Genomic DNA, 27,151 nt, shown 5'->3' with positions numbered 1-27,151 from the left:
TTTGAAATGGTGACTCCCTGTTGTTCCCAGCCAATACTCCCTGTAAGGAATTTGTTAATTAGGTTAACAATCTGTTTATGCAAGAAGGGATTTGAGAAATAACATATAGCAAGATCTGCTAGAATATGAAGCAGCAGGAGTTTGAATTGGTAAAGCAGCATTCTGACATTAAAATCACCAACAGTAATTTCCAGGCTATGTTGTATTCTTACTCCCAAATGTCCCAAGTACCAACAATTTATTGTGACGTAGTAGTTGGTATGATTGTTACCATAATCAAATGACAGTAGCAACTCCAACACTGCCTATTTCTATACAAATGCAGTATGATTTCAGTGCGATGTTCATTTCGGAGTCCATTTTCTATCCCATACATTTCAGTTTGGATCACTCTTGATACTCTGCTAAGTCTGACCCTCTTCCCCTATATGAAAGTTTAAAGCTTTTGTAATGATCAGCATTGATTGTAGGATTTTTCTCCCTTTCTAGTGTTACAAAAGCTCAAAGGACCAGAATCCTCAACTGGATGTGAGTCTGATTGGCAGCACAGTTATCTACAAAGAGAAGCAAGTCAAAAAGAAGGAACACACACTGAAGATCACGCCAGTAAATTCTGACGTCATCGTATTGGGCCTTCAAAGCAAGGATCAGGCAGAGCAGTGGTTAAAGGTACTGTACAATCACTGCTACAATTTCACTGGGACAATGTGCATTCAAAGAAACAGAAGATAGAGAGGACAGTCAGTGAGGACAATTGAAAGGTCAAGAAAGCATAACACCAAAAGGAGCCATTTTATTTCCTGTGTGCTGAAAATCTAGTCATAATTTGAAAGCAGCCACAAAGCAACTACTAGTGCAGGAAACTTGGAGGAAAAACTGTGTAAAATGTGGTGTAGGGCCTTGCTATGACAGATGGATCAATAGAAAATCATAAAGTATTGAAGCAATTTGGTGTACTAAAGCTCATAATTCTTGCACATTCAACATTCTGCATGTTTTATTTGATTTTGTCAACATAATTTCTGGACTGGCGGAAACATGCAGGAAATTCCAAGCCATTGTAGGTTTGCATATTTTTGTGAATCAGAAAAGAAGCAACTGAGTGTATTTTAAATTGGAGCTGAAGTATGATTCTGAGTGGTGGGTGGTAGACATCCTGTACTTCACCAGGAGTGATCTTATAGAAATAGTGATAGGAGTTCGAACTTTGTGTCAACAACAATGTGATGCTACTCATAATCCAACAATTTAGTTTTCACTTCTTCAGCAACCTTCATGTGCAGCATTTATTCCTCAATGCAGTCAATTTATTTGAAATTGATTTTCTTAAAAATTCTTAATTAACTTTAACTTCAAACATACACATATCACCAAGAGAAATACTAGATATTACGGATGATTTGGTTACCCCACAAACTAGTGCGAGTGGCTGCAGAACCACGACCCAAAGGTTCGTTATCACAGATGATGACTCCCAGTGTTTGGGAAACGTGGGTACACTGAAGCTTTGTCTAAATTCAGTGTCTTTTTTTGTCAGCTACAGTTCATTGAACTAACAGATCAAAGGAATGCAACACTTTGAATGCAGAAAACTAACAAAAAGTGTTTCTTACAACTATCTATTAGATAAAGGAAAACTGCTGAAACTTAGGCAAACACATTCCGTTTGTAAAAATCATGATTAAAAAACTAGTTCTGTGACTCACTTTGACTTTTTCCTTCCTTGCTATCACAGATGTTAGAAAACCAATAACTGTTGCTGCAATAACAAATTAATTGTTTTTTACACATAATACAATGAGATTGTCAGACGGTTGGATCATTATAGTTGCAAAATAATGGGAAGGTACACCTGCTAATTGCAGCAAGAAATGCCAAATTTAGGATTTCTTTTAAAAATCACCTATAAGATGCTTAAATGCTCTTAGGATAACATTCCATACAGAGTATATACTCTGGTACATGTTTTATAGGATTGTATTTTCAGGTAAATATGATGACAATCATACTTGGTTATAGATTAAACAGTACAATACACAAGGGTGATGCATGATCAATTTTTGAGCTAAGATTATTCCTGGTTGTATGATTTTATGACTTGTGAGGGAAGGAATTAGAAAACAATAGCAACAGATTCTTGTGTCTAGGTCCTATCCCTTTAACAATTAGACTTGTCGCTGGTTTTATTGTTGAATCTCACATCTCCTAGTGTTCCACAAGCTCCGCAGGATTAATATGTTCAATATGTGGGGAGAATAGATGATTATTTTTACTGTGTTTGATTGCAGCAGAAGGGGAAGCATATTGTCATCAGCAGAATGCTGCTTGTCATGTTAATGACTCTCTATTGGATTATTATTAAAATGCTGCCCTCACCACTTGGCATTAATGTGGTGTCCATTCTTTGTGGCATTCATCAATTGGAATCAAAGTTAAAATTAGCCAACTTGTTTTACATTAGTAATCTTCCCAACATTGCTTCAGAAGAATAGTTTAAAGGAGAATTTAAAGTTGGACTTTAAATTCAGTGCCATGGTGTGAACCCACCTGTCCTGTCATGTGGTTCCTCGAGAAGGGCCTGAAGAGCCTGCTGACATAGTTAATGAGCTGAGGAGCCGATGTTTGTATAAAAAACGTCATTCTGAGCTGGAATTAAAAATCTAACAATGACTATGAAACCATCATCAATTGTCGTAAAAACCCATCTGATTCACTAATGCTGTCCAGGGAAGGAAATCTGCCATCTTGGCTTGGACTCGCCAATATGTGACTCCAGATCTACAGCAATGTGGTTGACTCTTAACTGTCCTCTGAAATGGCCCAGTTGTATCCAACGACTAAGATGTTTCAGAAAAGGAAACAAATTAGATGGCAACAACTTCAGCACCAGAAACAACTCCAGAGAACTCTCCCCTGTCAACTATAGAAAATCCTCCTCACTAACATCTGGGGTTTGGTGCCAAAATTGGGAAAGCTGGCTCACAGACAAGTCAAGCCATAGCCATACTCACAGAATCATACCTTACAGACAATGTCCCAGACAACACCATCACCGTCCCTGGATATGCCTTGTCCCAATGACAGACCCAGCAGAAGTGGTGGCATAGTGGTATACAGCTGGAAGGAGTTGCCCTGGGAGCCCTCGAAATTACTTCCAGGTGCCTTGAAGTCTTATGGCACCAGGTCAAATATGGGCAAGGAAACTTCCCGCTGATTACCACACATCAATAGCACTGCTTCCCCTGGCTGATGAACCGCACAGAGGGTGGCAAGTTGAAGAATGTGCTCTGTGTGAGGTTCAATGTCTATCGCCAAGAGTGGCTGAGCAGCACCACCACTGACCAAGCTGGTCAAGTGCTAAAGGACATAATCGTTATACCAGCTCTGTAACAGGTGATGAGGGAATCAACATGAGGGAAAAATTTGACCTCATCCTCTCAAATCTACCTGCTACAGATGCATCTATCCATGACAGTGTCAGTAAAAGTGGCCACTGTACAGTCCTTGTGGAGATGAAGTCCTGCCTTCACATTGAAAATACCCTCTATCATGTTGTCTGATAGTATCACTGTGTTAAATGGGAAAGACTTTGATCTAGCAACTTAAGACTGGGCATCCACGAGAACGCCAGCAGCAGAATTGTACTCAGAGGCTGCAACCTCATGGCCTGGCATATCCCCCACTCTAGTATTAACATCAAACCCAGGGATCAACCATGATTCAATGAAGAGTGCAGGAGAGTATGCCAGGAGCAGCACCAGACATACCTAAAAATGAGGTGGCAACCTGGTGAAAATACTCAACAGGGCTATTTGTAGTCAAATGGCTTAAGCTGCAAGTGATAGACAGAACAAAGCAATTCCACAACCAATGGATCAAATCTAATCTCTGCAGTCCTGCCACTTCCAGTCTTGGATGGTGGTGGACCATTACCACCTCACCGGAGGATGTGGCTCCACAAATATCCTCATCCTCAATGATGGAGGAGCCCAACACATTAGTGCATAGGTAAGGCTGAAGCATTCACAATACTTTTCAGCCTAAAACGCCTAGTGGATGATCCACCTCAGCCTCTTCCATAGATTGACTATTATTATGGATAATGTCATAGTTATTTACCTCTTTCCCTGCCAATACAGTGACAGTGAGTATATACTGTGTGAGGATGATGGTTCTGTGGTAGGCACAATTTTGCTTTGAATACCTTGACAATCTAATGAAGTAGTTAATGTCCAATATATTGGCAATAATGCTTGAAAAATATTCTACGACTGGTACCTTTTGTCACTCTCACAAAGTGCAATTTTTCTAGCTACTTCAGTATAATAGATGTTGGCTGTACTGTTTAAAACAGCTTCACGTTTGGTATTGAACTTCAGCTTCACAAATGCCTGAACTTAAGATGGTTACAAAATTGCAGAGGAAAGAAATTGCCCTGGAACAACTTGCTGCATCTCATCTACTTTCAGTGTATCATTAACTGTCTATCTGAATCAGTTGATATTCTGAGCAGGCAAAATTATTTAAGTTGACCTATAGAGGAAAAATAATTTGCGTTAAAGCATAAATTTCAAAATTAGTTATCACAAATTAACATTACCTGACCTAATAATGACAACAGACAAGCCTTGATTGTGTACAGATTTGTGAATGGTTTAGCCATACTTCCCTGCTTTTCTTTTAAAGTTTGAACAGAGTGGTTATAGTCTTTTTTGTTTTTCTTTCATTTTCCACTGTAGGTGATTCAGGAAATCAGCAACATTCAAGGTGATGGCTTTACTGATGGAAATCATGTAGCCATTGATCATTCCCGTATTCATGGTCAACGGGTGAGAGACTACTTACTGAGTACTATGTAGAGTTAAGATTCTCATTTACTGTGCATTGTTTTTATTCAATTCCCAGTTTAGGTTGTGAGCCAGGCCTCAAAAGAGAAAATGTCACTCTACAATCCTTTTATTTCAGTACAAAGTGTTATTTCTCCTATGAACTGACGGCAGAGTGGATAGTGGAAACAGTAACACAGAATGACCATTACAAATTGGCCTTCCTTAATATGTAATGTAATTACACTATGATGTTAGCTTATTTAAAGGGGATGTGGATATGTACGCAATATCATAACACACTTGAGTGTGTTGCAGTGCTGTCAATGCATCGTTTGAGTGAGAACAATTAGTCTTCTGACTGGCACTAAATTCTGGAGAGAAAACAAAAGCCACTGTTTCATTGAAGCAATGTGCGTGTTTTAGTATGAGTTCTTCTATTTCTTGTATAAGCTCAGGTCAGACCTAAAGGCTTCTCTAATGGAATTTATTAACAACATATACATGATATGGCAGAGCAGAGTTCCCTGCTCTGAGCAACTCTTGTTCCAAACTTCAGCAGAGTCACTATCACATGACTACTGAGGTCAGGGTTGCATCACAGCACACCACAGAAGCTCATCTGCATATTTATTAAAACATTTCTTGACACAGCCTTCATCTTCTTCCACCCATTGGATCAGGGATAGAGTATGGGAGCTGATTGCCACAAAAAACCCTACTCTCAGACAACTAAGAGTGGAAACTCATTGTGGATGGGCATGCATTTGATTCTTATCTGTTTTCTCAACTTATGTACAATGTTCTCCCATTAAAAACGGAAGAATAAAATCTAATGAAAGGCATTCCCATTCTCATCAGAGACTTTAGATGGGATTTTAACTGGAAGGAACAATTGGGCAAATGCACGGTGACACTTGTGGTTGAGGATGAAGTGTTTGGGTAACAGGAGATTATCTCCCAGAGGTGATGAGGAGGCCATTTCAGGAGGGCCTGGTGAGGAGGCCCAAGCTTTCATTGTGCTCCTCCAGGAACCATAATGAAAGTAAGGGAAGGAAAAGACTAACATTAGATGAACTCTGATCAAAAATGTTGTTACCTGAACAGTTTGTCAGACTGGCAAGTGGTTGAGTTTACAGATTTGGAAAGTCCACAATCTTTTTCTAAAACATCTGTTTTGATTGAAGCAATTATATACACCCTTTATCAGCTATTTAACTAACAGCAAGTTCTGCAAGTGGGCTGTCTCAATTGTTTACAGAAAATCTTTTGCTTTTCATTAAATTCAGAATCTGATGCTCAAGTCTTTACCACAAGTTAAACTTGGCATCTGCTTATTGTATATTCTTGTACTGACAGCAGATCAGGGACAATAGAAAAAGACAGTGAGTGGGACACAGTTCGTTTTTGCTCCTTTGTATAACCTTATCCTAACAGAGAAACTCATTTCCATGACGATCTGCACTACATCCATGAAGGTTTCAGAAGGCAACACTTCATTAGGATGCTACAGAAGAAACTCAGTCTCTCAAATATTAAATGCAAAAAACTGACGAGCTTCATCTCCCAAAATGTTCTTACCATGAACATATTCATTTATAGAAAGTGCTTCTCCTTAATTTTGTACCTTTGGCACTATGTTGTTCTTAAACCTCTCCTTATGTGGCAGTATCGTGATAGTTGAAGACTGGGGATGCCAGTTGTGTGTGGCTACACCGTGAAATCAGAAACACTGGGTGGCTTCAATCCCAGAACTTCTAACACCCCAGAGGATACGTTAATAAGCCATATCACCATTGAACTGCAGAAGTAGCTTGGTATCTGTCCTGACAACTACAGGATCTGGCATCCAAGGAGGCACACAAAAGATAGCATTATACGGGCTGTCACTGGCCATTACCCTTGTGTTGGCTGTGAAGCTAAGCTGCAATTGATCAACACTGTGGGAAACACTGAAGATATCAGTTAGATCCAGCATCTCTTGGATGCTGCTTTCTATTACTGGCTCCCAAATGCTTCAGCATCTACTTTGGATATATTGACTTGATACCCGCTGCCACAAAAGATGGTTTTATGGGTATTTGGTTGTTCTAGGTAGTGCTGACTTGTGGTCTTGTTTTCTATTTTAGTTGGATTCATCAGAACGCTATTCAGGTGCATCAGAGAGTGGAAACAGCACCGATGGTGGATCTGGGCACGATATCATGGAGGCCAAGGATGGTATGCCAAGTTCTTTTCTGCCAGTAGATATAATCAGTTGTATGTTTTGGCTTTACTGTTTGGGTGCAAAGCTGGGGAGAGCACAAGAGAAAACCTTGGATAGGCATATCTTAAGCTATTTTTCTTAATGGAACAAAATATGGATGGGCACTGTTATAGATGTCTTGTTTTTCTTTCTGCTCTCAGTTTTACGCCCTGGCAGAGAGTACACCCGTACCCACTATGGTCAGTTAATTAACTGTTGGCTTATAGTCAAATCTATTGGATAGTGAGTTACAAATGAATCAGACATAATAAAAATGATGGGATTTTTCTTGTCCTTTTGCAACTCGGCTTTTCATCTTTACTTGAACATCTGCCAGAGCAAGGAGGGAACATTTGGCCAAATAACCCTCTCCTTTCTGCAGGCCATGTGCACTCTGCTCTGCTGTGAACTTTATCCTACTAAGTTTGTTGGAGAAAATGTAACTTAGTATCCTTCTCACCCAAAATGAAATACAAAGACCATCACAATATCTATGTAACTTTACATGCTCCAACATTGAGTGTCATTGTTTTCACTGATCTACCCAGAATTCTGCAGGATCGAGGCTAGTGTATTCCTAGGTATTTGATCTCTTTTACTTTTACTTTTCCCTCCACTTTATTCCCGTTCAGTGCCTAAGATTTATCCATTTTCTTTTTCTTAAATCACTTAAATCCTCCCATTAATTTAATAAGTTGGATCCTCTACCAGATACACACTAGTACATTGAGAAAAATATTGTGTGACCTTTTGTTGCACTTATGCCTCATTAATTTTATACTTTAGACCATTATCTGTACTTACAATCCAAGTTAAATAGCCTCCTTCCATCTATATTATGAGTACCATTGATTTTTTCCACTGGATAATGTTTCCTCTTAGACACTTTTTCCTCCAATAAAAATAATTCCGTGCAGTCAGTCCCTCTCAATTCAATCCATAAACCAAAAAAAACTACTTCCTTGTCTGATTTGTCAATTTGTATTACTCCATTGTTCTTTCACTTATTGATTTGTTGGGGATTTTTATGATAAATATTCCACCTGGGCTCAACACCAACCCCAACAAACCTCAAATCCTTGAAGACCATTGTCTGCTTTCTCCCCTGCCCAATATGGTTCGGCAAATATGGTAAATCAAATGAGAATTGGGAAACTCGCAAAGATCCCGTCACTATATTCACTCTTACTGGAATATATCCCCTGTCTTCACATGACCTTCTTTTGGTCCTAGGTAGATTGAATATCAGATGGAGGGTCATGCCAACAGACACATTTATTTAACATTAAAGAAATAAATGATTGGAATTAGTACAAATATCATTGTATAATGTTTTCAGGCTTTTCTGTTCTACTCAAAATGTCAAGACGATAAACATGCCTTTGTTGCCGGGCATAAAATTGATCCTTAATAAAACACCACTTAGGTTTTGTATGAAGCACTGTTACCATGAAGTTTCTATCTAATTTAGCCTCTATACTGCCTTCAAATTCACTGACATATTGTGTTCATGGAAGCAAATTTAAGCCTACAATGGGAAGCTCTTCAAAGAATCGATGATCCTACCTCACATGTATACCTAACCTATTTCTTCACCCCAAACACAGTAATCCATTAAAACCACTAGCCAGGATTTTAATCTTCCAGGCTGTTTAGAGTCACATTGGATGCTTCATTCATAAAATCATAGACCACTTAAATATTGCCCTATCCAAGATGTGATCCAAGTATAGTGTGAATAATAAAACCAAACATACCAAAAACTTTCATATAAAATTGATATTAGTCAGGCTGTGCATTCTTTGTGATGCAGTGAATCTCAGGTCCCAAAACAGGTGCCAGTTCAGTGACTCTTGTTAATTCTCCAGACAGAACTTTTCCACCATCACCTTTACTCTTCTTTTGCCAGTAATAACCCAGTTTCAACCTGATCCAGAAGTCCGATCACTTATTAATTCCCTGAATTTCTTCGTAACGTATGATTTGCTGACCCCTAGACATGCTATAGTTTTGCAAACTAATGTATTGGAAAATTGAATTCATGAGGTGAAGGTGGATAAACAACTTCACAGAATAATGCAGCGCAGAATTCAGTTTAGTGCACTTATCCCAGTCCTTTGAAGGAGCCATCCAATTAGTAAAACTGCCTTGCACTTTCCCCTTGGCCCTAAAAAAAATTCCTCTTAAATTCGCTTTTGAAAATTTATTATTGAATCTGCTTCCACAACCCCCTCAGTCCAGATAATTAAAAAATCACAGCAAAAATACTTTGTTTCTTTATCATCATTCATTCCAATTGTCTTGATTTGTGACCTCTGGTAGCTGACTGTCCTGCCAGTGTAAACAGTTTGCCCATTTCATCTGACATTTTCTGATTATTGATTGTTATGTAATGAGAGAAAATATCCTCTGGACCCCTTACTTGCATAGTGATATGTAAGATTGCATGGGAGACATCAAAAAGATAAAATTCATTGTCATTTTCTTTACCCAAATACAATAATTAAATGGTAAGGACCCTTTAGAATAGAATTCCTACAGTGTGGAAACAGGCCATTCAGCCTAAAATGTCCACACCAACAGTCTGAAGAGCATCCCACCCAGACCCATCACCATACCCATACCCTATAACCCTGCATTGGCCATGGCTAATTGACCTAACTTACATATCCCTGAACACTATGGGAAATTTAGCATGGCCAATCCACCTAACCTGCACGTCTTTGGACGGCGGGAGGAAACTAGGGCATCTGGAGGAAACCCATACAGACATGGGGAGAATGGGCAAACTCCACAGAGACAGTAGCCTGAGGCTGGAATTGAACTCGGGTCCCTGGCGCTGTGAGGCAGCAATGCTATCCACTGAGCCACCGTGCCACCCCAAAACAAGACTTTTGATTTTTTTCCTCTGATGCTGAAGGTAGTAAGCAGTGTGTTAGTTCAAAGCAGATCTGCTGCAGTTTTTACTAAGATAGTGCTACCTTGTGTCATTTCCCTTCCATGTTAAATTATTTTCCCACAATGTCTGAATACATAGTCTGGTTTAAACACTGATAATGTGCTATTTTCAAACAATTGCCTTACTTCAGAATTACAGGAAAATACAGAACAGAGAAAAGCATCAAAGGAACCGTTATGGCCACTGATTCAGACTGTTCTTTTTAATCACTATCTGTGTTTTAACATTGTTTACAAATTCTGAAGTAAAACAGACTCAAGTAGAATCATTGCACTGTATTGTTAATTAATCTTTCTTTAAATATTAATCTATATTTTTCTTTAATCTCAAAATCATTTAGTTTTTTTAGGACATAATTGTATTCTGTTCTATTACACTTACAATATTGACATCTATCCAACTTTGTGGAAAATGACCTCTGCAAATGCTGGCCAGAGAAACCAGGACAAATCTTTCCTGGCCAATATAAGCCCCCTTAAGCAAAACAATAGAATAAGTCATCAGCAGCTGTAAGAAGCAGCATTCACTCAAACATTCACCCAATAACTTGCTCACTAATGCTCACTTTAGGTTCTACTAAGACTTTGCATTTCCAGTCTTGGTCTGAAAAAGACCAAAGAACTGTATATAGGAACATAAGATGCAGGAGCAGCAGTAAACCCTACAGCCCGTTTAATCTCCTTCAGCATGTGATATGATCCTGGCCGATGTACACTTCCACTTTACCATCCACTGCCCGTAACCCTAGTTTCCTTGAGAAACCAAAAATCCATCCACTTCAGCCTTAAAGATATTCAATGATGGAGCATTCACAACCAAAGTTTCCAAATATTCAGTCCTTCAAGTGAAGACGTTTCTCCTGGCCCCAACCACAGATTATGAAATAATTGGCCCAAAATCTTGAAATGGTGCCCCTTCTTCTAAATTTCCCAGTCAGGGGAAACAACAGCTCAGATTTTGATGGAGTCATCTGGTGCCATTTAGGAATGGCAGGCGATACCCAATTCTTGGATCCCATTCCCACAATCCCTAATTTTTGCTGACCCAAGATAAAACAGTGGGTAGAAAACTTGCAACATGAGCTTCTGATCTTGCCAGTTCGATAATTGGTATAGGCATCTCCTAGACCCCTGCAATTTTCATGGAGCCAGGCAAGCTCTTTGTTTATTTAAGTCTCGCAGCCCCTCAGAGGATTTGTAGAACCATAATCTGGATTTCAAATCTTTTAAAGGGTAAATTTAAAATGTCTTACTTAAGACCCCATGTCACTTCAGTGGCCCCCATTCTGCCTCCATTCCAACTCCGTTCGAGTTAATTCCCCCCTCCCACGAACTCGTGGTCCCTCATGCCATCCATGTCAACTCACTGCCCACTCATGGACCTTCTATGCCCATTTACCCAGTATGCACTACATACAGAACCAATGAACCATAAATGAAAGCCTGTATCAAAATGCTCATTAAAATATACATCCTTTCAATATTCTTCTTTTGAGAATGAAATCTCCTGTTCTTGAACAGTATGAGATAGCCGAGAACATATGTGTACAGGCGTAAGAGCTCTGTTGGCAGAACTGACTGACTAAAGGATTATCTTAGCAGGGGTTTCTGTTTTGACGATTGGAGACAACTATTGATATTGCTGATTGACATCTTTAGATGATTAGAATGCATGATTCTTTCTGTGATCTCTATTATCAATATTTCAATGTGTACTTCCACAAAATTAAAATGTGTGAAGTATTTAAAACCTTTGTCATTGATACTCTAATCATTTATCTCATTAGCACTTATAAAAGGGTGTAGGAACAGCATTTTTTTTAATCTCAACTGAAAATTAGTGACTGGGTTTTTTGTTCTGAGCAGTTGCAAACATGCCATTCCCAGTATGTGGTTCATTGGTTCTATGCATCATGTACAGTGGGTGTATGGAGAGGCTGTAAGTTGATATGAGTTGATATGGGGACTAGCAGAGACTGTAAGTTCAATGGATGGTATGAGTTGGCGTGGTGAATGGGTGGGGGAATGAGAGAATGTCAGATTCCTCTAACAGCAATCAATACATCTGGATGAAGTCCCAAGAATTGAGGCCAGCTTTCTGATATTAGCCTGCCTCAGTATTCTGTTGCTGCTGTGGCCACTTACGCTCAGCTTCCAGGGTTAGCATTCTGTATTTATTCGCCCAACATTCCTCTTCCCAAATGAAAAGAGTGTCATTTGGAGGACCTTTCCAGCCAGGTGGATCTGGCAACTTGAGAAATTTCCCAATTCAAGCTGATCAACTCAGTCACAAAACAATTAACCACTTTACCTCTCTGACCCTCAACCTCCAGTTCACAAGAGCTAATTAATTTCCAAGTTCATAAAGGAACTTTATCTCTGCCTAATTATGCTTGTTTAGATGAAGAAATCACTGAGCTACTTTCCTCACTATTTCCAGCAATTTTAAGTAAAAGCTGGAAAAGAAATAAAAGTTACCTTTTCACATTTTCTATCAGTTCAGCAGGCAAACCTCTTTGTTTCTTCTATTTGTGTTCATCAAATTGGAAATTATCCTTGTTCTGCACCATCGCTACCAATTTAGTTTTTCTTTCATTAAATAATGACTTTTTTTTATTCTTTCATGGGATATGGGCACTGTTGGCAAGACCAGTATTGGCTGCCCATCCCTAATTACCCTTGAACTGAATAGCAACTTCAGAGCGCAGTTAAAAGTCAACTGTCGGTCAGAAGTCACGTGTAGGCTAAACTAGAATGTGACAGCAGATTTCCTTACCGAAAGGACATTTGTGATCCAGATACATTTTTACAATTGATTCCAGTTGTCAATGTCACTGATATTAGTTATATTTTGCAGATTTTTCTTGATTTAGCAAATTAGAGGCAATAGTGCTGCCCAGTGTTTTCAGAATTTTCTGTTTTTATTGAATTTAACTCTGCCAACTGCCACATTGAGATTTAGACCTGTGTCCCGAGAGCATTAGCCTTGTCCTTTAACTTTCCAGCCTAGTTCCCTAAAAATAGGGAGGTGCAATATAAAAACTAAAAATACATCTCTCATATATGGTAGTGCTGTGGTTGTTACTGAAATTAAAACTTAACAGTTCAAATGCCACCATGCCAGATTTAAAATGTAACTCGTGATTCTTGGACTGATATGTTGCAGTGTCAGTGGCCTGGGGTGGGGTTATTCTTTCTTCTTTTTGATATCTATGGTCAATTTTAAAAGTATATTTGAGATATTTTTCTTTCTACTGATGCACATCTGCACATTACCATTGTACATTAGAAAATTATCTTCGTACATGGATGATAAAAGTGAGAGGGAGCGTTGCTGCTCAGTGTTTCTGGAATTTTCTGTTTTTATTTCAGTCTTCCAGAATCCACAATATTTTGCTTTTGTATTATTGTGTTTGTAAACTTATACACATTTGGGTTATTCATGGAAAGGAACTTTAGTTAACATCTATTCCTCTGTTTCCAAATGCTTTATTTGCATGAAAATTTGGGAAATGCAGGGATACAGTTGAAAGGGAAATGATAACGGGTACTTGGAACATTTGTATGATTAAACTATCTTTGACCTTTAATTTTCTGTTCAGTGAAAAAGAAATCCAGTATTGGTGACCTTAAAACTGCAGGTCTGAAGTTGAGTAGTTTTATGAATCTTGGGAAAAAGAAACCTATATCTGTGGAGATTCCCATTAACAACAAGAAGAATGTTGAAGCATCAGGTGAGTCAATTGTCTTTTGCCGGTGTCAAGTAGGTGTTCTGTAAAATGTAAAGTTACTGCCACCATGTGGCACTTTGTGTCAATTAAATGTAAGGAGAAACTTGGGTATGGCTTCAGTTGGTATTGTACTATCAATTACAGATGTGTTCTGTTGTTATAGATTGGATTTATAATACATCGGTGACAAGCAGATAAGAATTTCAGTGTTTTTTATACATAAGTTCTGGAGTTGTTCAGTTTAAAGGCTGTATTATGAGCTGGACAACTGCCTTCAGTTATGGTTGAGCCAAAAATGAGACCTCTTGGTATTTCTTGATATTTCATAGACACGGCTCCTGATGTGAGAAGTGCGGGATGCTAAAATCCTGAACTGCTAAAGACAATAAATCAAAAAGAAAAATAAAATGTGAGCACACCAAATTATTTCCCAGATTTTGATTCTAAATGGTAATATTCATACTGAATGATAACGGGGACACGGTGTTGTTGTTTTGGCAAGAGTGCGCAACAGAAAGCGCAGATGATGGATTAACGCCATTAATACTAAAGGAGTAGTCTCAATGTCAATTGTACAAAGTAGTTCTTCTGGAGAGCTGCTCCATGTGGATATATTTGTGTGGTGTGAATGACTTATGCAGACTTGCATTCTTCTTTCAACAGGGTATTTGAATGTGTTTATGAACAGCCAGTGGCGGACACGTTGGTGTCAGGTTAAAAATGGACTTATCCACTTCTATCAGGACAAGAGTAAAAACAAAGCAGTTCAAAACCCTCTAAATCTAGAAGGCTGTGAGGTTATTCCCGACTCTACTCCAGAACATTTATATTCCTTCCGCATTTTGCATGATGGCGAGGAGATAGCTTCTTTAGAGGTAATTTGAACTCTGCCCAGTCATTGATGTTCTCTGTCTTAATCTTAACGAGTGCAATACGTGAATGTTTGGTTAATTTAACGTTTTGACTCTTATAGCTGTGCATATGTTGCAGAATCATAATATTGTTATGGCTCAGAAGGATACCATTCTGCACATATACTTCCACAGGTCCCCTGAATTATCATTACGACTTTGTGCCAATCACAAGCCTTTTCCTCATACCGTTGTCCATTGTTTCTATTCAAATAATGCCCTCTCGAATGCCTTAATGCTGCCTGTCTCCACCAGACTTCCAGGAAGTACTTTCCAGACACAAAACACTTGCTGTGTGAACACGTTTTTTTTCACAAAACATGTTTGCTCCTTTTGCACATCACCTAAACTCTGTCACACTAACAGCTTTAATAAAACCTACTAATATCACTATAGAATACTTTATGCAATTTTATAAAATCATGGTTAAGATATACAGTAATTTGGACTCGTCACTTCTGCCCACTCATATTGAACATGACTATAATACAACCGCCCATTAAAATGCCTGATCTAGAATAGGTAAAAAAAACCTTGCCCTCTCCACAACACTGTCAAGAATCATGAGTTAATATCTCTCACGTAATACCAGTGATCAATACTGATATTTATCTTAAGTTTAAATACCTGTGTGTTTCCGCTTGTCTTTCTCCCTCTAAAATGGTACTGAAAACACATTGGACACAGAATATGTAAATTCCCCACTGTGCAGTTCAATGAGGAAAGGTAGGTGGGCTGCACACACATAGGCCCTCGGTCCTTATTCTCCTCAGAAAATTGGTGTACCTCAGGGGTGACATGATAAGAATGACTGTCTCAGCTGTTATTTTAACCAACTCCCTTAACCCTGTCAACAGGACCGTTTATTTATGCTTTATTTTGATTCCGTGAAATTTCTTCGTACATTATCTATAATGAAGGCATTAAGTAAATATACGTTTTGTAGCTATTTCTTTCACTCTTATTGGCCTTCTGTCTTTTTTGTACACATTTTGTCTTGGCATGTTTCATGAAAATATTCTATTTGTCTAAAGATAGAGTGGATAGCCGAAGACTTGTTCCCAGGGTGGAAATGACTATTATGAGGGGGCATAATTTTAAGGTGATTGGAGGAAGGTATAGGGGAGATGTCAGAGGTAGGTTCTTTACACAGAGAGTGGTGGGCGTGTGGAATGCGCTGCCAGCAGTGGTAGCAGAGTCAGATACTTTAGAGACTTTTAAGCGACTCTTGGATAGGAAATGGATGATAGTATAATTGATGATGGTTTGAATAATGGATGATAGTTTGATCTTTGTAGGATAATAGGTTGACACAACATCGTGGGCCGAAGGGCCTGTGCTGTGCTGTACTGTTCTATGTTCTATATCTTTTGCAGGCTAAGTCTTCAGAAGAGATGGGTTACTGGCTTGGTCTTCTGCTGGCAGAATCAGGATCTAAGACAGACCCCGAGGAGTTCACTTATGACTATGTGGACGCTGACCGAGTGTCTTGTATAGTGCATGCAGCCAAACATTCTTTATAGTAAGTCACATTTACTACTCTTAAAAACACTTCTTCGTAACACATATATGGTTTATTGAATGAAGTAAAAGTAAAATATTTCATGTAGAATTAGGTGTTCAGTTATTTTCCATCGCTTAAATGTGTACTTGCCTTTAAGGCTGTGAGTTTGGCATTTTTTTTCTGAAAATTGTCTAAAATGATGGGATTTTCAATAAGGAACTTGTGCATGAAAAAGCTTCAAAGGCAACATTATTTATAGAATTAAAAACCCTCATACGGTTGAGTCAGTGGTCAATCTAATCAGGAATTATACCTGTTTAAATCGTTTGATTTGAAACTCATTCTTAAGAGTAAATGGACAATGCTGTAAAGCCATTCAGTCTTCACAGTAAGTTGGCTGTTTATTTTTTGTGTATGCTTATGCCAGGCCATGTGTGCTCTGCCCAAAGGCAGACCCTTGGCTCATTGTCTGCTAATGCTTCATTCTGAGCCTTTACTCTTAGCAATGCGTGTCAATGGTGGTTTGTTGCGACCTTTCTCTCTCAGGGGCAGAATGAGGAGACAGTTTGCAAGTTCTTCTCAGCCAAAACAGAAATCAAACCAGCATGGTTGGCAACAGTCTTATGCACACTTATCTAGTTGACTAAGCAAACCAACACCAACTATATTCATATTTAAAGTTGGAAATAATGTCAAATAAGCACACTACAATCTACATGTATTTGAAAGAGTAGACTATTTGCTTTATTACCATTTTTCTTGCCTTTTAGTTTACTGCAGCGTAGGTACTCAGAACCAAACACATATATTGATGATTTGCCTGTGGTACAGAACCAGTCCGATGACCTGTATGATGATGTGGACATACCTGAATCTGTGGTAGGAACAAGTTTTTGTTATTCTTACAATTTGAAAAGAATGCAAAAGAGTACATTTTTAATCAATGTTTCCATAGCAAAGAGATATAAACATTCATTTTGATTTATGTCTTATCAAAAGCAAAGGGTTTAATGCAGCTTAACAAATATATAATTTCTAGCAAACTCTCAGGAATAGGGTACAAAGTTTTCAGTTCTGATGAATAGTCACCGGACTCAAAACTTTGATGCTTTCTTCTACAGATGCTGCCAGACCTGTTGTGTTTCACCAGCAATTTCTGTTTTTGACTCAGGAATTGAGTTTCTGCTTCAGGCAGAATCAGGCATTCTGGTACAAATTGCCCCTAATAATCCATTCATTTTGAAAAGTGTTTTTCCCCCGTGGTGCTCAAATGGAAATCTGCTATAAACCAGCACAACATTGCAATGTTTTAAAGCATTTCTAAAAATTGTTCTTCTAAACAAATCCTTAAACTATTTAAGAGTGATAAGTTATTTGAGAACTTGAAGAAGTTTATTTAATATCGATGCAAATAACCCTTTTTAATTCACTGTGTCAATCCTATGAGTCATTTTAAATGGCTGAAAATGACAGGGTAAAAAACATGTAAAGGTGCAGAGTGGGATACCACCACCTGACATGCGTTCCCCCTCCCCCCCTCACCCCCGTCAACATTCCACAGGAACCATTTCCACCAGGACACTGTGATCCACTACTTCTCCACTCCTAACACTTACCCCAACCCCTGCCATCACCACAGTATCATCCCATGAAATTGCTAAGGTAAAACATTTGCCTAATTATCTCCTCCTTCCACACTATCCAAGGCCCCAGATACGCCTTCCAGGAGAAGCAGCAATTTACCTGCACTGCATTCAATCTAGTTTACCGTATTTCCTATACATTTGGGAGACAAAAAATAGAGTGGGTGACCCCTTTACAGAAAACCCACACTCTGTCTATAAAAATGACCCCAAGTTTTCAGTTGCATGTCACTTCAACGCACCATCATGTTCCCGTACCAGCATTTCTGTCTCAGTGCTCCAATGAGGCTCAGCAGCAGCTGGAAGAACAATACCTCATGTTCTACAGCCTTCAGGACTCAATATCAAGTTTAACCATTTTAGAGCATCATCACCTCCTTCCACCTCTTTACCCACCCTCCACCTCAGATCCTGCAATGAAATGAGTTACTTTCAGTACAGCCAACCCATTTTCACCTACTTAAAGGCCCCAATGTCACCTATCTAGCTTCTCTTCTTCCGTGGCATACTACCAACAATCCCTTTGTCTGCCTACCTTTTTATTTTTCTGCTTTCTCGCTCTCTGAGCTCCATCCCCACCTATCTGCTCACTCCTCTTTCTCCACCCTGCCTTCCTGTTATCAGCATTAATAACACCTTTTCATGGCTTCTGTCAGTCCTGATGGATGATCATTGGACTCAAAAGTGTGCACATTGTTTTGTGTTCACAGATGCTGCCAGACCTGCTGAGTTTCTCCAAATAATTTCTGTTTTTGTTTGATACGAAGGTATTTTCTAGCTAGATTGATGTGTCAGACATCTTGCCTCGGAGTCACAAGATTCCAGTTTCGAGCCTCATTCTAGAGTTTGAGGACAAAATTCAAGGATAATGGAGTCTTCTGCTAAGATACTGTTTTTTGGAACTAATTATTAAACCAAGCCTGCCTGTTATGAAAGCTAAATACTGTAGAATCTGCACTCCTTAACCTGTATGGTGCATATGTGAAATAAGAACAGAAAATGCTGGAGATACTCAGCAGGTCTGGCAGCGTCTGTGGAGAAAGAAACACAGTGAACATTTCACATCCAATCTGACTTTCCCTTGGAACTGCAAGGGGCTGGAGGTGGTGGGCTTTATGCTGTAGAAGGGGAGTGGGGAAAATTGAGCAGATATTAAAGGTTTCCCTGACAAAAGGCAAAGGCAGTGCGAATGGTTCTGGAGAAGACATAAAGATGAAGAATAGGTATTAACGGGAAATGTTAGTAGGTAACAGCAATAAATAGATCAGCTGTACTGAGAGCAAGACCATGTAAACAGGATACTGGGATGGGGGAAAAGGGGACAATTCAAAATGGACTTCAGAGTTCATGGTCTGAAGTTGTTGAACTCGGTATTGAGTTCTGAAGTGTGTAAACTTTCGAAACAGAAAATGAGATGCAATGCATTTCCTGAAGGTTGCTTTGGGCTTTGCTGGAATGCTGCAGCAAATCTAGGTCAGAAATATTAGCGTGATTTTGAGATTGTGTATTTAAATGGCAAGTGACCAGAAGATCAAGATCATTTCGTGGACATAAAACCATAAAATTTAGGAGCAGAACTAGGCTATTTGGCCCATTGAGTCTGCTCCACTAGTCAACCATGGCTGATATGGTTCTCCACCCCATTTTTCTGCATTCTCCCTGTAACCTTGAACCCCTTACGAATCAATAACCTATCTATCTAGGTCTCAAATACACTCAATGTCTTACCTCCAAAGCCCTCTGCGGCAATGAGTTCCATAGATTCACCACCCTCTGACTGAAGAAATTCCTCTTCATTTCCGTTCTAAAGGGCTATCTCTTCATTCTAAGTCTGTGCCCTAGTCTCTCCTTCTAGTGGAAACATCTTCTCCACATCCACTCTATCCAGGCCTCTCAGTATTCTGTAAGTTTCAATGAGATCCCTCTTCATCCTCCTAAACTCCATTGAGTATAGACCCAGAGATCTCAACTGCTTCTCATATGACAAACCCTTCATGCTCTGGATCATTCTTGTAAACTTCCTCTGGATCCCCTCCAATGCCAGCACATCCTTCCTTAGATACAGGGCCCAAAACTGCTCACAATATTCCAGTTGTGGTCTGACCAAAGCCTTGTACAGCCTCAGGAGTATATCTCTGCTCTTATATTATAGCCCTCTTGAAATGATTGCGAACATTGCATTTGCCTTCCTAACCACCAACTGTACCTGCATATTAGCTTTAAGTAAATTCTGAACTAGGACTTACCCCAAATCCCTTCGTGCTTCAGATTTCCAAAGCCTTTCCTGCTTAGAAAATAGTCTATACCTCTGTTATTCCCACCAAAGTGCATAACTTTCCCACATTGTATTCTATCTGCCACCTATTTGCAACTCTCCTAGCCTGTCCTAGTCCCTCTACACCCTCCCCACTTCCTCAATACTACCTGTCCCTCCACCTGTTTTTGTGCCATCTGCAAACTTAGCAACAATGCCCTCAGTTCCTTTATCTTGATCATTAATGTATAACATGAATAGTTGTGGTCCTCACACTGGCCCCTGCGGAACTCCACTAACCATCAGGTACCATCCTGAAAAAGACCCATTTATCTCTACTTCCTGCCTTCTGCCAGTCAGCCACTGCTCTATCCATGCCAATGCCTTGCCTTTAATAGCATGTGCTCTTAATTAGCATCCTGTAGTGTTTCACCTTGTCAAAGACTGGCAAAGCAATCACCCAGTCTGCATTTGGTCCTGCCAGTGTAAAGGAGACCGTGTTGTGAGGAGTCAGTGCAGTAGACTAGATTGAAAGACATTCCTTCATCAGGAAGGTGTGACTGGGGCCTTGGACAGTGAACAGGGAAGGAATAAAGGGGCAAGTCTTACACCTGCGATTGTATGGGATGAGTGTGTGGCAGAAGGCGTGGCTCCTGTAGAATGCTGGCAAGGAAAAGAGGAAGATCTGTTTGGTGTTGACATCCTGTTGGAGGTGACAGAAATAGTGACGGTTGATCCTTTGAATACAGAGGCCAGAGAGGTGGAAAGCGAGGATAAGGGGAGCCCTATAGATGGGAGAGAAGGGAAGGAATGGGGACAGAAGTACGGTAAATGGGTCACTTATGGCTGAGGGCCCTAACAGCCATGCTGGAGGGTGGAACGTTTGCTTGAGGAGAAAGGAAGACATATTGCAATCACCACTGACTGTAGATGGTAGCATCATTAGAGTATATGCGAGGGAGACAGAGAAATTTGGAGCCCCATCTGCTTACTTATGAAGATGTGATAGATCTCATGGCACCCTATTAGGAAAAAGAGCAGCAGTCGTTATCCCCAGTGTCCTCACCAATATATATCCCTCAATCAGCATCACAAAACACAGATTATCTGGCTTTCATCACATTGTTTTCAGGAGTTTCCCTACATTGCAACAGTGACTGAACTTCAAAAGCACCTTAATGACTGTAAAATGCCTTGAGATGTCCAGTGGTCTTTAAAAGTTCACAATGAATTGAGATCTTTTCCAATCCTGTGTTTTTGTTCAGTTAATTTAAAAGAAAACATTCAATTTTTTTTCACAAGATACCTGCTGGTGTCTCTGATCCTAAAGCATTGAATGTAACTTTAACTGCCTCCTTGAAGTTCTGGAAAGAAGCACAATTAGCAGGAACTCCATGTGGTGATTCATTTACCCTGAGGATGTGACCAACTGTGTGGGCTTCCAGCAAAATGTTTGCAAAGCTACTGAAAAATATTCTGAAAATTCAAGTTGGGTTCTATGCTATTTGCTCTTAAAATCCCACAATCTTTTGTGTCGATTGGAAGAATTATACTAAACTAAAAGGCAGAAAAACCTAACACAAAACCTGCACAGCAATGTTTAAAATTAAGTTTATATTGAGCAGTGCAATGTTATTGCAATAACATAGATAATCGTGTGGATAAATGTTACAATGCGGATCATCTTATTCTAGAAATGTATAGCATCCATTTGATCTTTGCATCATTAGGATGTTTATTAACTTAAAAACAGTGAGTGGCCTGATGGTTCAATATAGTTCATGGGACCAGAAAGCCCACATTTGCAATTCATTTCTTCACACTCCATTAAGCAGTTCTTCAAACTCAAATAGTTAGTTATGTGGGACATAAGGGCCAGAGGAATGATGGGCTCAATTTTTGGGATTGCAGTGATGAAACTGGCAGAAGTTACTGGTATCTGCACTGTAACGAGGTCAGCCAGATGGACCTCCATAGAATACGAGTTCCCTGATTGGGGCTGTTAATCTAGTCCAAGCAGGAAACCCTGGCTGACAGATATAAACAGGAGTGTCAGAGGTTTTGTTCGCTCTGAGGAAGCTGGACCGATGTCAAGTGCTATGCACGTGTAAATAAATGGTGACTTGGTGGCAGATTACCGGCCTCTCTGGAGTTATTCATACATCTGCATGGTTAAATGCAGAAACGCAAATATTAGCCCTGGTGCCTGTTCCTCTACTGGACCTGTTTAAAATCCCCATAGCTAGAGAGCTTTCAAAATCACTCGAGTTGACAAAAATAATTAAACATTTCAATCCTAGAGGAGACATCTTTCAAAGCTTACATCCGTCTTGAATGAGGTGTAATTGGATTTTTAATGTCATACAGGGTCATAATTACTGCTGAAAACCTCTGGCACTTGAGAAGCTAATTTTATGTTTTTAGAAAGCCAAATTTCTTCACAATAATTAAAATCCCACAGAATTAATGTTTCAAGTCCAATGACTTTGTGATTGAAGGGAGTGTGGAAAATCTTTGTTAAAAGTAGCACTGTTTCTCTTTCCACAGATGCTGCCAAATTTGCTGAGTTTCTCCAGCTCTTTCTGTTCTTGTTACTTCATGGTTTGCCAGATGTGAGAATTCTACAATGTCTTTGGCTGCTTTTCACATTTAGCTATGTCACTGTTGCTGGATGCCAGGCATCCTCTTTAACTGGCCCGATGAAACTAATGTCAAAGGAGGTGAAATCCATGTGACGGAGATCACTCGATGCTCGTTGGAATCTTTCCTCAACGTCACCAGCACTTCTCTGCAAAACCCAGGCTCATGACTCTGCATTCACATTATCATCAGAGCTTAGAATCATATCTGCATGCACTTGAAAATTGAGAAGTGAAAAATAGGAACCAGATAATCACTGCCCAAAGGCTATGTTTGAAACACCAATTGTTAGTTATTCCTTTTTGGTAAATTTGACCATGTGTTCTGTTTTTACACAGGATGATAAAGCTAATGAGGAACAGTCCTATGGGGAAGATCAAACAAGGGTTTACTTGGACCTAACTCCAGTAAAATCATTCCTTCATTCTAGTAACAACAAATTGGCTCCTAATGTACAACCAAATGCATCAAACTCTGAGAGTGGAAGGGAACCTTCAAATCTTATACAAATGAACGACAAAGACACAACCAGTGATTCTGATTCTGGGATCACTGCAAGGCCTTTGGAGTCTGGTATCAAGGTAAACTCTCTAACATGCAGAGTCCAATAAAATTACTGCACAGGATCATTTATCATTCAAAGCCTTTCTGGCCATCTTTATGTCATCACCAAAAACCTGAGTGTGACTACGCAGAGAAACGGGATACTCTGTCTGAAAATAGCTTATAATCTGTCTCAACTACCTGACCAATCAAATGACAATAAAAGGTATACATTTACACAAATAATATACACATAGGTATAGTTTTACACAAAACCCATGGAAGAGATAACTGTCATTCTTAAGCAGAAGTTCCATTGCCTGGACCATTGGTGGGGAAGGGGTGGGGAAGCCCTTTACACCACTGAAACACATTCTTGGCAGCCTGCTGCATCCTCCACATTGCTGATGTTATGAGGACACATCATGCTCAGCCAACTTGTAACTTTTAATCATCTTTCACAGCTCAATGATATCATTCTTAATGCAGAAAGCCAATATTCTGCTTATTAAATGGCTCCTCGCCTCCTGCCTCCACCAGGAGCCAAATATTCCTCTCCTAGAGAGGGACTACTTGAACCTAAGACCTTTAAGTTAGAGGCAAGGATACTACCCACTACACCACAAGGCCCCACTTTGGTCTTCTGTATTTACGGTGATACAAGCCTAATTTACCTCATTTGTCCTCACAATATAATTCTTGTAACCACAGTGGCATTTTATTTGATTTATGCTGCAGTCCCTCCAGTGAATCCTGACAGACAACTACTTTGCATGTCAACGCAGTGTGGAGCTGGAGGAACGCAGCAGGCCAGGCAGCATCAGAGGAGCAGGAAAGCTGACGTTTCAGGTCGGGATCCTCCTTCATTTCTGAAGAAGGGTCCCGGCTCGAAACGTCAACTTTCCTGCTCCTCTGATGTTGCCTGGCCTGCTGTGTTCCTCCAGCTCCACACTGTGGTTGTCTGACTCCAGCATCTGCAGTTCTTGCTATCTCCTACTTTGCATATCATTTTCTGTCTTTTACAAAATAAAAGTTGCTTCTTCATGAGGAATATCACAGGAGATTGAATCAGATTTTAAATTTCACAACCCAGGAAACTGAGTGCATTACTTTCACCTCAAGACCAGAGTTTTGTATTAGTCTGGGGCTGTAAAGGTCTGGAGTCAACTTAGTTTCATTCTAATTGCCAGTAAACCTGACTCCACATCGCAGAACTACCTCTAATTGGCAATTATTTGGCAGCTTTACTCAGTGATGCCAGAGGATGACTAGGGTGATGCAGCAGAAATATTTGCCAAAACTATTGTGATTGTGGTATTGTGGCACACTGATGGAGCAGAATGCATCATATTATACTAGAGGTCAACATCATGCATTCCCGCATTGGGCGTGTGCAATTATTTTATTCCCAGCATCAATATCCCTCGACTGGAAGAATTACTAGAAAAAAATTACACAGCAATCTCTTCTACAAGTTGGATGGCATAGTGATTAGCACTGCTGCCTCACAGTGCCAGGGACCCAGGTTCAATTCCACCTTCGGGCAACTGTCTGTGTGGAATTCGCATATTCTCTCTGTGTCTGCATGGGTTCCTCCTACAGTCCAAATATGTGCAGGTTAGGTGGATTGGCATTGTTCAATTGCCCATACTGTGCAGGGATGTGCTGGCTAGGTGGGTTAACCATGGGAAATGCGGGATTACTGGGATAGGGTAGGGGCTTGGGTCCAGTTGGGATGCTCTTCAGAGGATCAGTGTGGAGTCGATGGGCCGAATAGTCTGCTTCTGTACTGTAAGGATTCTATGATTCCAAGTAAATTGCTTGTTTTAGTTAGTATCAAGTATTTTGAATATTCAGCATTTTGTAAAGGTTTCCACACATGGAATATGTCGTAGAGATTGCTGTACAGATCCAACTCATGTGTCAACCAGGTTTTCCAAATTGAACTGCTCCCATTTGCTTGCATTTGGCCCATATCCCTGTAAATTTCTCCTTGTCATATACCTGTCCAAATGTCTTTTAAATGTTGTAATTATACCCACCTTTGCCACTTCCTCAGGCAGTTCATTCCATAGAAGCACCACCCTGTGTGTGTAAAAGTTACCCCTCGGGTCCCTTTTAAATCTTTCCCCTCTCACCTTAAACCTATGCCCTCTAGTTTTGGACTGCCCTACCCTAGGGAAAAGACCTTGGCTATTCACCTTATCTCTACCTGCCATGATTTTACGAACTTCTATAAGGTCACTTCAACCTCTGATGCTGCAGTGAAGAAGTCCCAGCTTCTCCTTATAACTCAAACCCTCCAGACCTGGTAACATCCTTGTAAAAAATCTCTTCTGCACCCTTTTCAGTTTAGTAACATCCTTCCTATTAGCAGGGTGACCAGAACTGTATGCAGTACTCCAAACGTGGCCTCACCAACAACAACAAAAGCGGAAGTTGCTAGAAAAGCTCAGCAGATCTGGCAGCATGTGTGAGCAAAAAATCAGAGTTGACATTTTGGGCCTGGTGACCCTTCCTCAGAACAGGCCTCACCAATGTTCTGTACAGCCACAACATGACGTCCCAACTCCTATACTCAGTGCTGTGACCAATGAAGGCAAGCATGCCAAATGCCTTCACCACCCTGTGACACCACTTTCAAGGAACTGTGTACCTGAACAACACTCCCCAGGGCCCTACCATTAACTGTGTAAGTCCTGCCCTTGTTTGTCATACCAAATGCAACATCTCACATTTATTTAAATTAAACTCCATCTGCCACTCTTTGGCCTATTAGCCCAGCTGATCAAAGTCCTATTATACTCTTAGAAACCTTCTTCACTGTCTGCTATACCACCAATTTTGGTGTCATCCACAGCCTTACTACCGTCCCTCCTAAATTCTCATCCAAATCATTTATATACATGTAGAACAGCAGCGGGCCCAGCACCAATCGTTGCAAAACACTGCTGGTCTCGGGCTTCCAGACTGAACCCTCTACCACCACTCTGTGTCCTACCATCAAACAAAATTTATATCCAATTGGCTAGCTCTCCTTGGATCCCATGTGATCTAACCTTATTAACCATTTTACCATATGGAATCTTGTCAAAGCCTTTGCTAAAATCTATGTAGACAACAACTACCGCTCTGCCCTCATCTGTCATCTTGGTCAATCCTCAAAAAACTTAAATCAATTTTGTGAGACACAATTTTCCCCGCACAAAGCCATGCTGACTATCCCTAATCAGCCCTTGCCTCTCCAAATGCATATAAATCCCAACTGTCAGAATCCCCTGCAGCAACTTAGATGATAATATGTGATAATAGGCTGAATTTTACTTGTTTCTCATACTCAGATATCCCAAGTGAAAGCCGAGTTTGAAGAAAAGTCCTCAAAGGCTGTCAGCAAGCCTTCAAATAGTCAGAAAGTGGGGATGCCTTGGGTTGATCAAAATAAGAATGCCACACAAGCAAGTAATCCACAAGTGAAGACAGTGACGGAGTGCATTGAAAAGCAGAAGCTGAGCACAACAGGTAAACCCTGGATCTTACTCTTACTGCAGAACAGTTGCCTTAAAAGAATTCCCACTTGAATCTGTCTCTTCTTACAACTGCAGTGCAGAAAAACATTTCCATACATGTCCATCACTGCATAGAGATCCAGGTTGGAACTGTGGTGGCACGGTGGCTCAGTGGTTAGCACTGTTGCCTCACAGCACCAGGGACCCAGGTTCGATTTGACCCTCGGGCGACAGTCTGCATGGAGTTTGCACGTTCCGGGTTCTCTGGTTTTCTCCCACAGTCCAAAGATGTGCAGGCTAGTTGGATTGGCCATGCTAAATTGCCTGTAGTGTTCAGGAATGTGTAGATTAGGTGAGTTACAGGGGGATGGGTCTGGTTGGGATGTTCTA

At 40.1% G+C, this 27,151-nt stretch overlaps 1 protein-coding gene across 2 annotated transcripts in view; it reads left to right on the top strand.

Annotated features, from left to right (window-relative positions):
• Positions 1–27,151, top strand: part of afap1l2 (actin filament associated protein 1-like 2) — a 216,440-nt gene that overhangs the window by 176,082 nt on the left and 13,207 nt on the right. The window contains exons 7-15 of one of the 2 annotated variants that reach the window (XM_020528765.2): positions 490–669; positions 4,740–4,829; positions 6,956–7,046; positions 13,632–13,763; positions 14,424–14,635; positions 16,048–16,193; positions 16,946–17,054; positions 23,051–23,293; positions 26,597–26,774. In XM_020528765.2, coding sequence (XP_020384354.1) covers positions 490–669; positions 4,740–4,829; positions 6,956–7,046; positions 13,632–13,763; positions 14,424–14,635; positions 16,048–16,193; positions 16,946–17,054; positions 23,051–23,293; positions 26,597–26,774 — 1,381 coding nt within the window. The remainder of the gene's footprint in view (positions 1–489; positions 670–4,739; positions 4,830–6,955; positions 7,047–13,631; positions 13,764–14,423; positions 14,636–16,047; positions 16,194–16,945; positions 17,055–23,050; positions 23,294–26,596; positions 26,775–27,151) is intronic. The other variant, XM_048609072.1, reaches the window with a different exon arrangement.

Source organism: Rhincodon typus, chromosome 20 (assembly GCF_021869965.1).
Source record: "Rhincodon typus isolate 14 chromosome 20, sRhiTyp1.1, whole genome shotgun sequence".
Lineage (NCBI taxonomy): Eukaryota > Metazoa > Chordata > Chondrichthyes > Orectolobiformes > Rhincodontidae > Rhincodon > Rhincodon typus.
The sequence above is the reverse complement of the archived record's forward strand: the minus strand, read 5'-3'. Positions and strand labels throughout refer to the sequence as shown.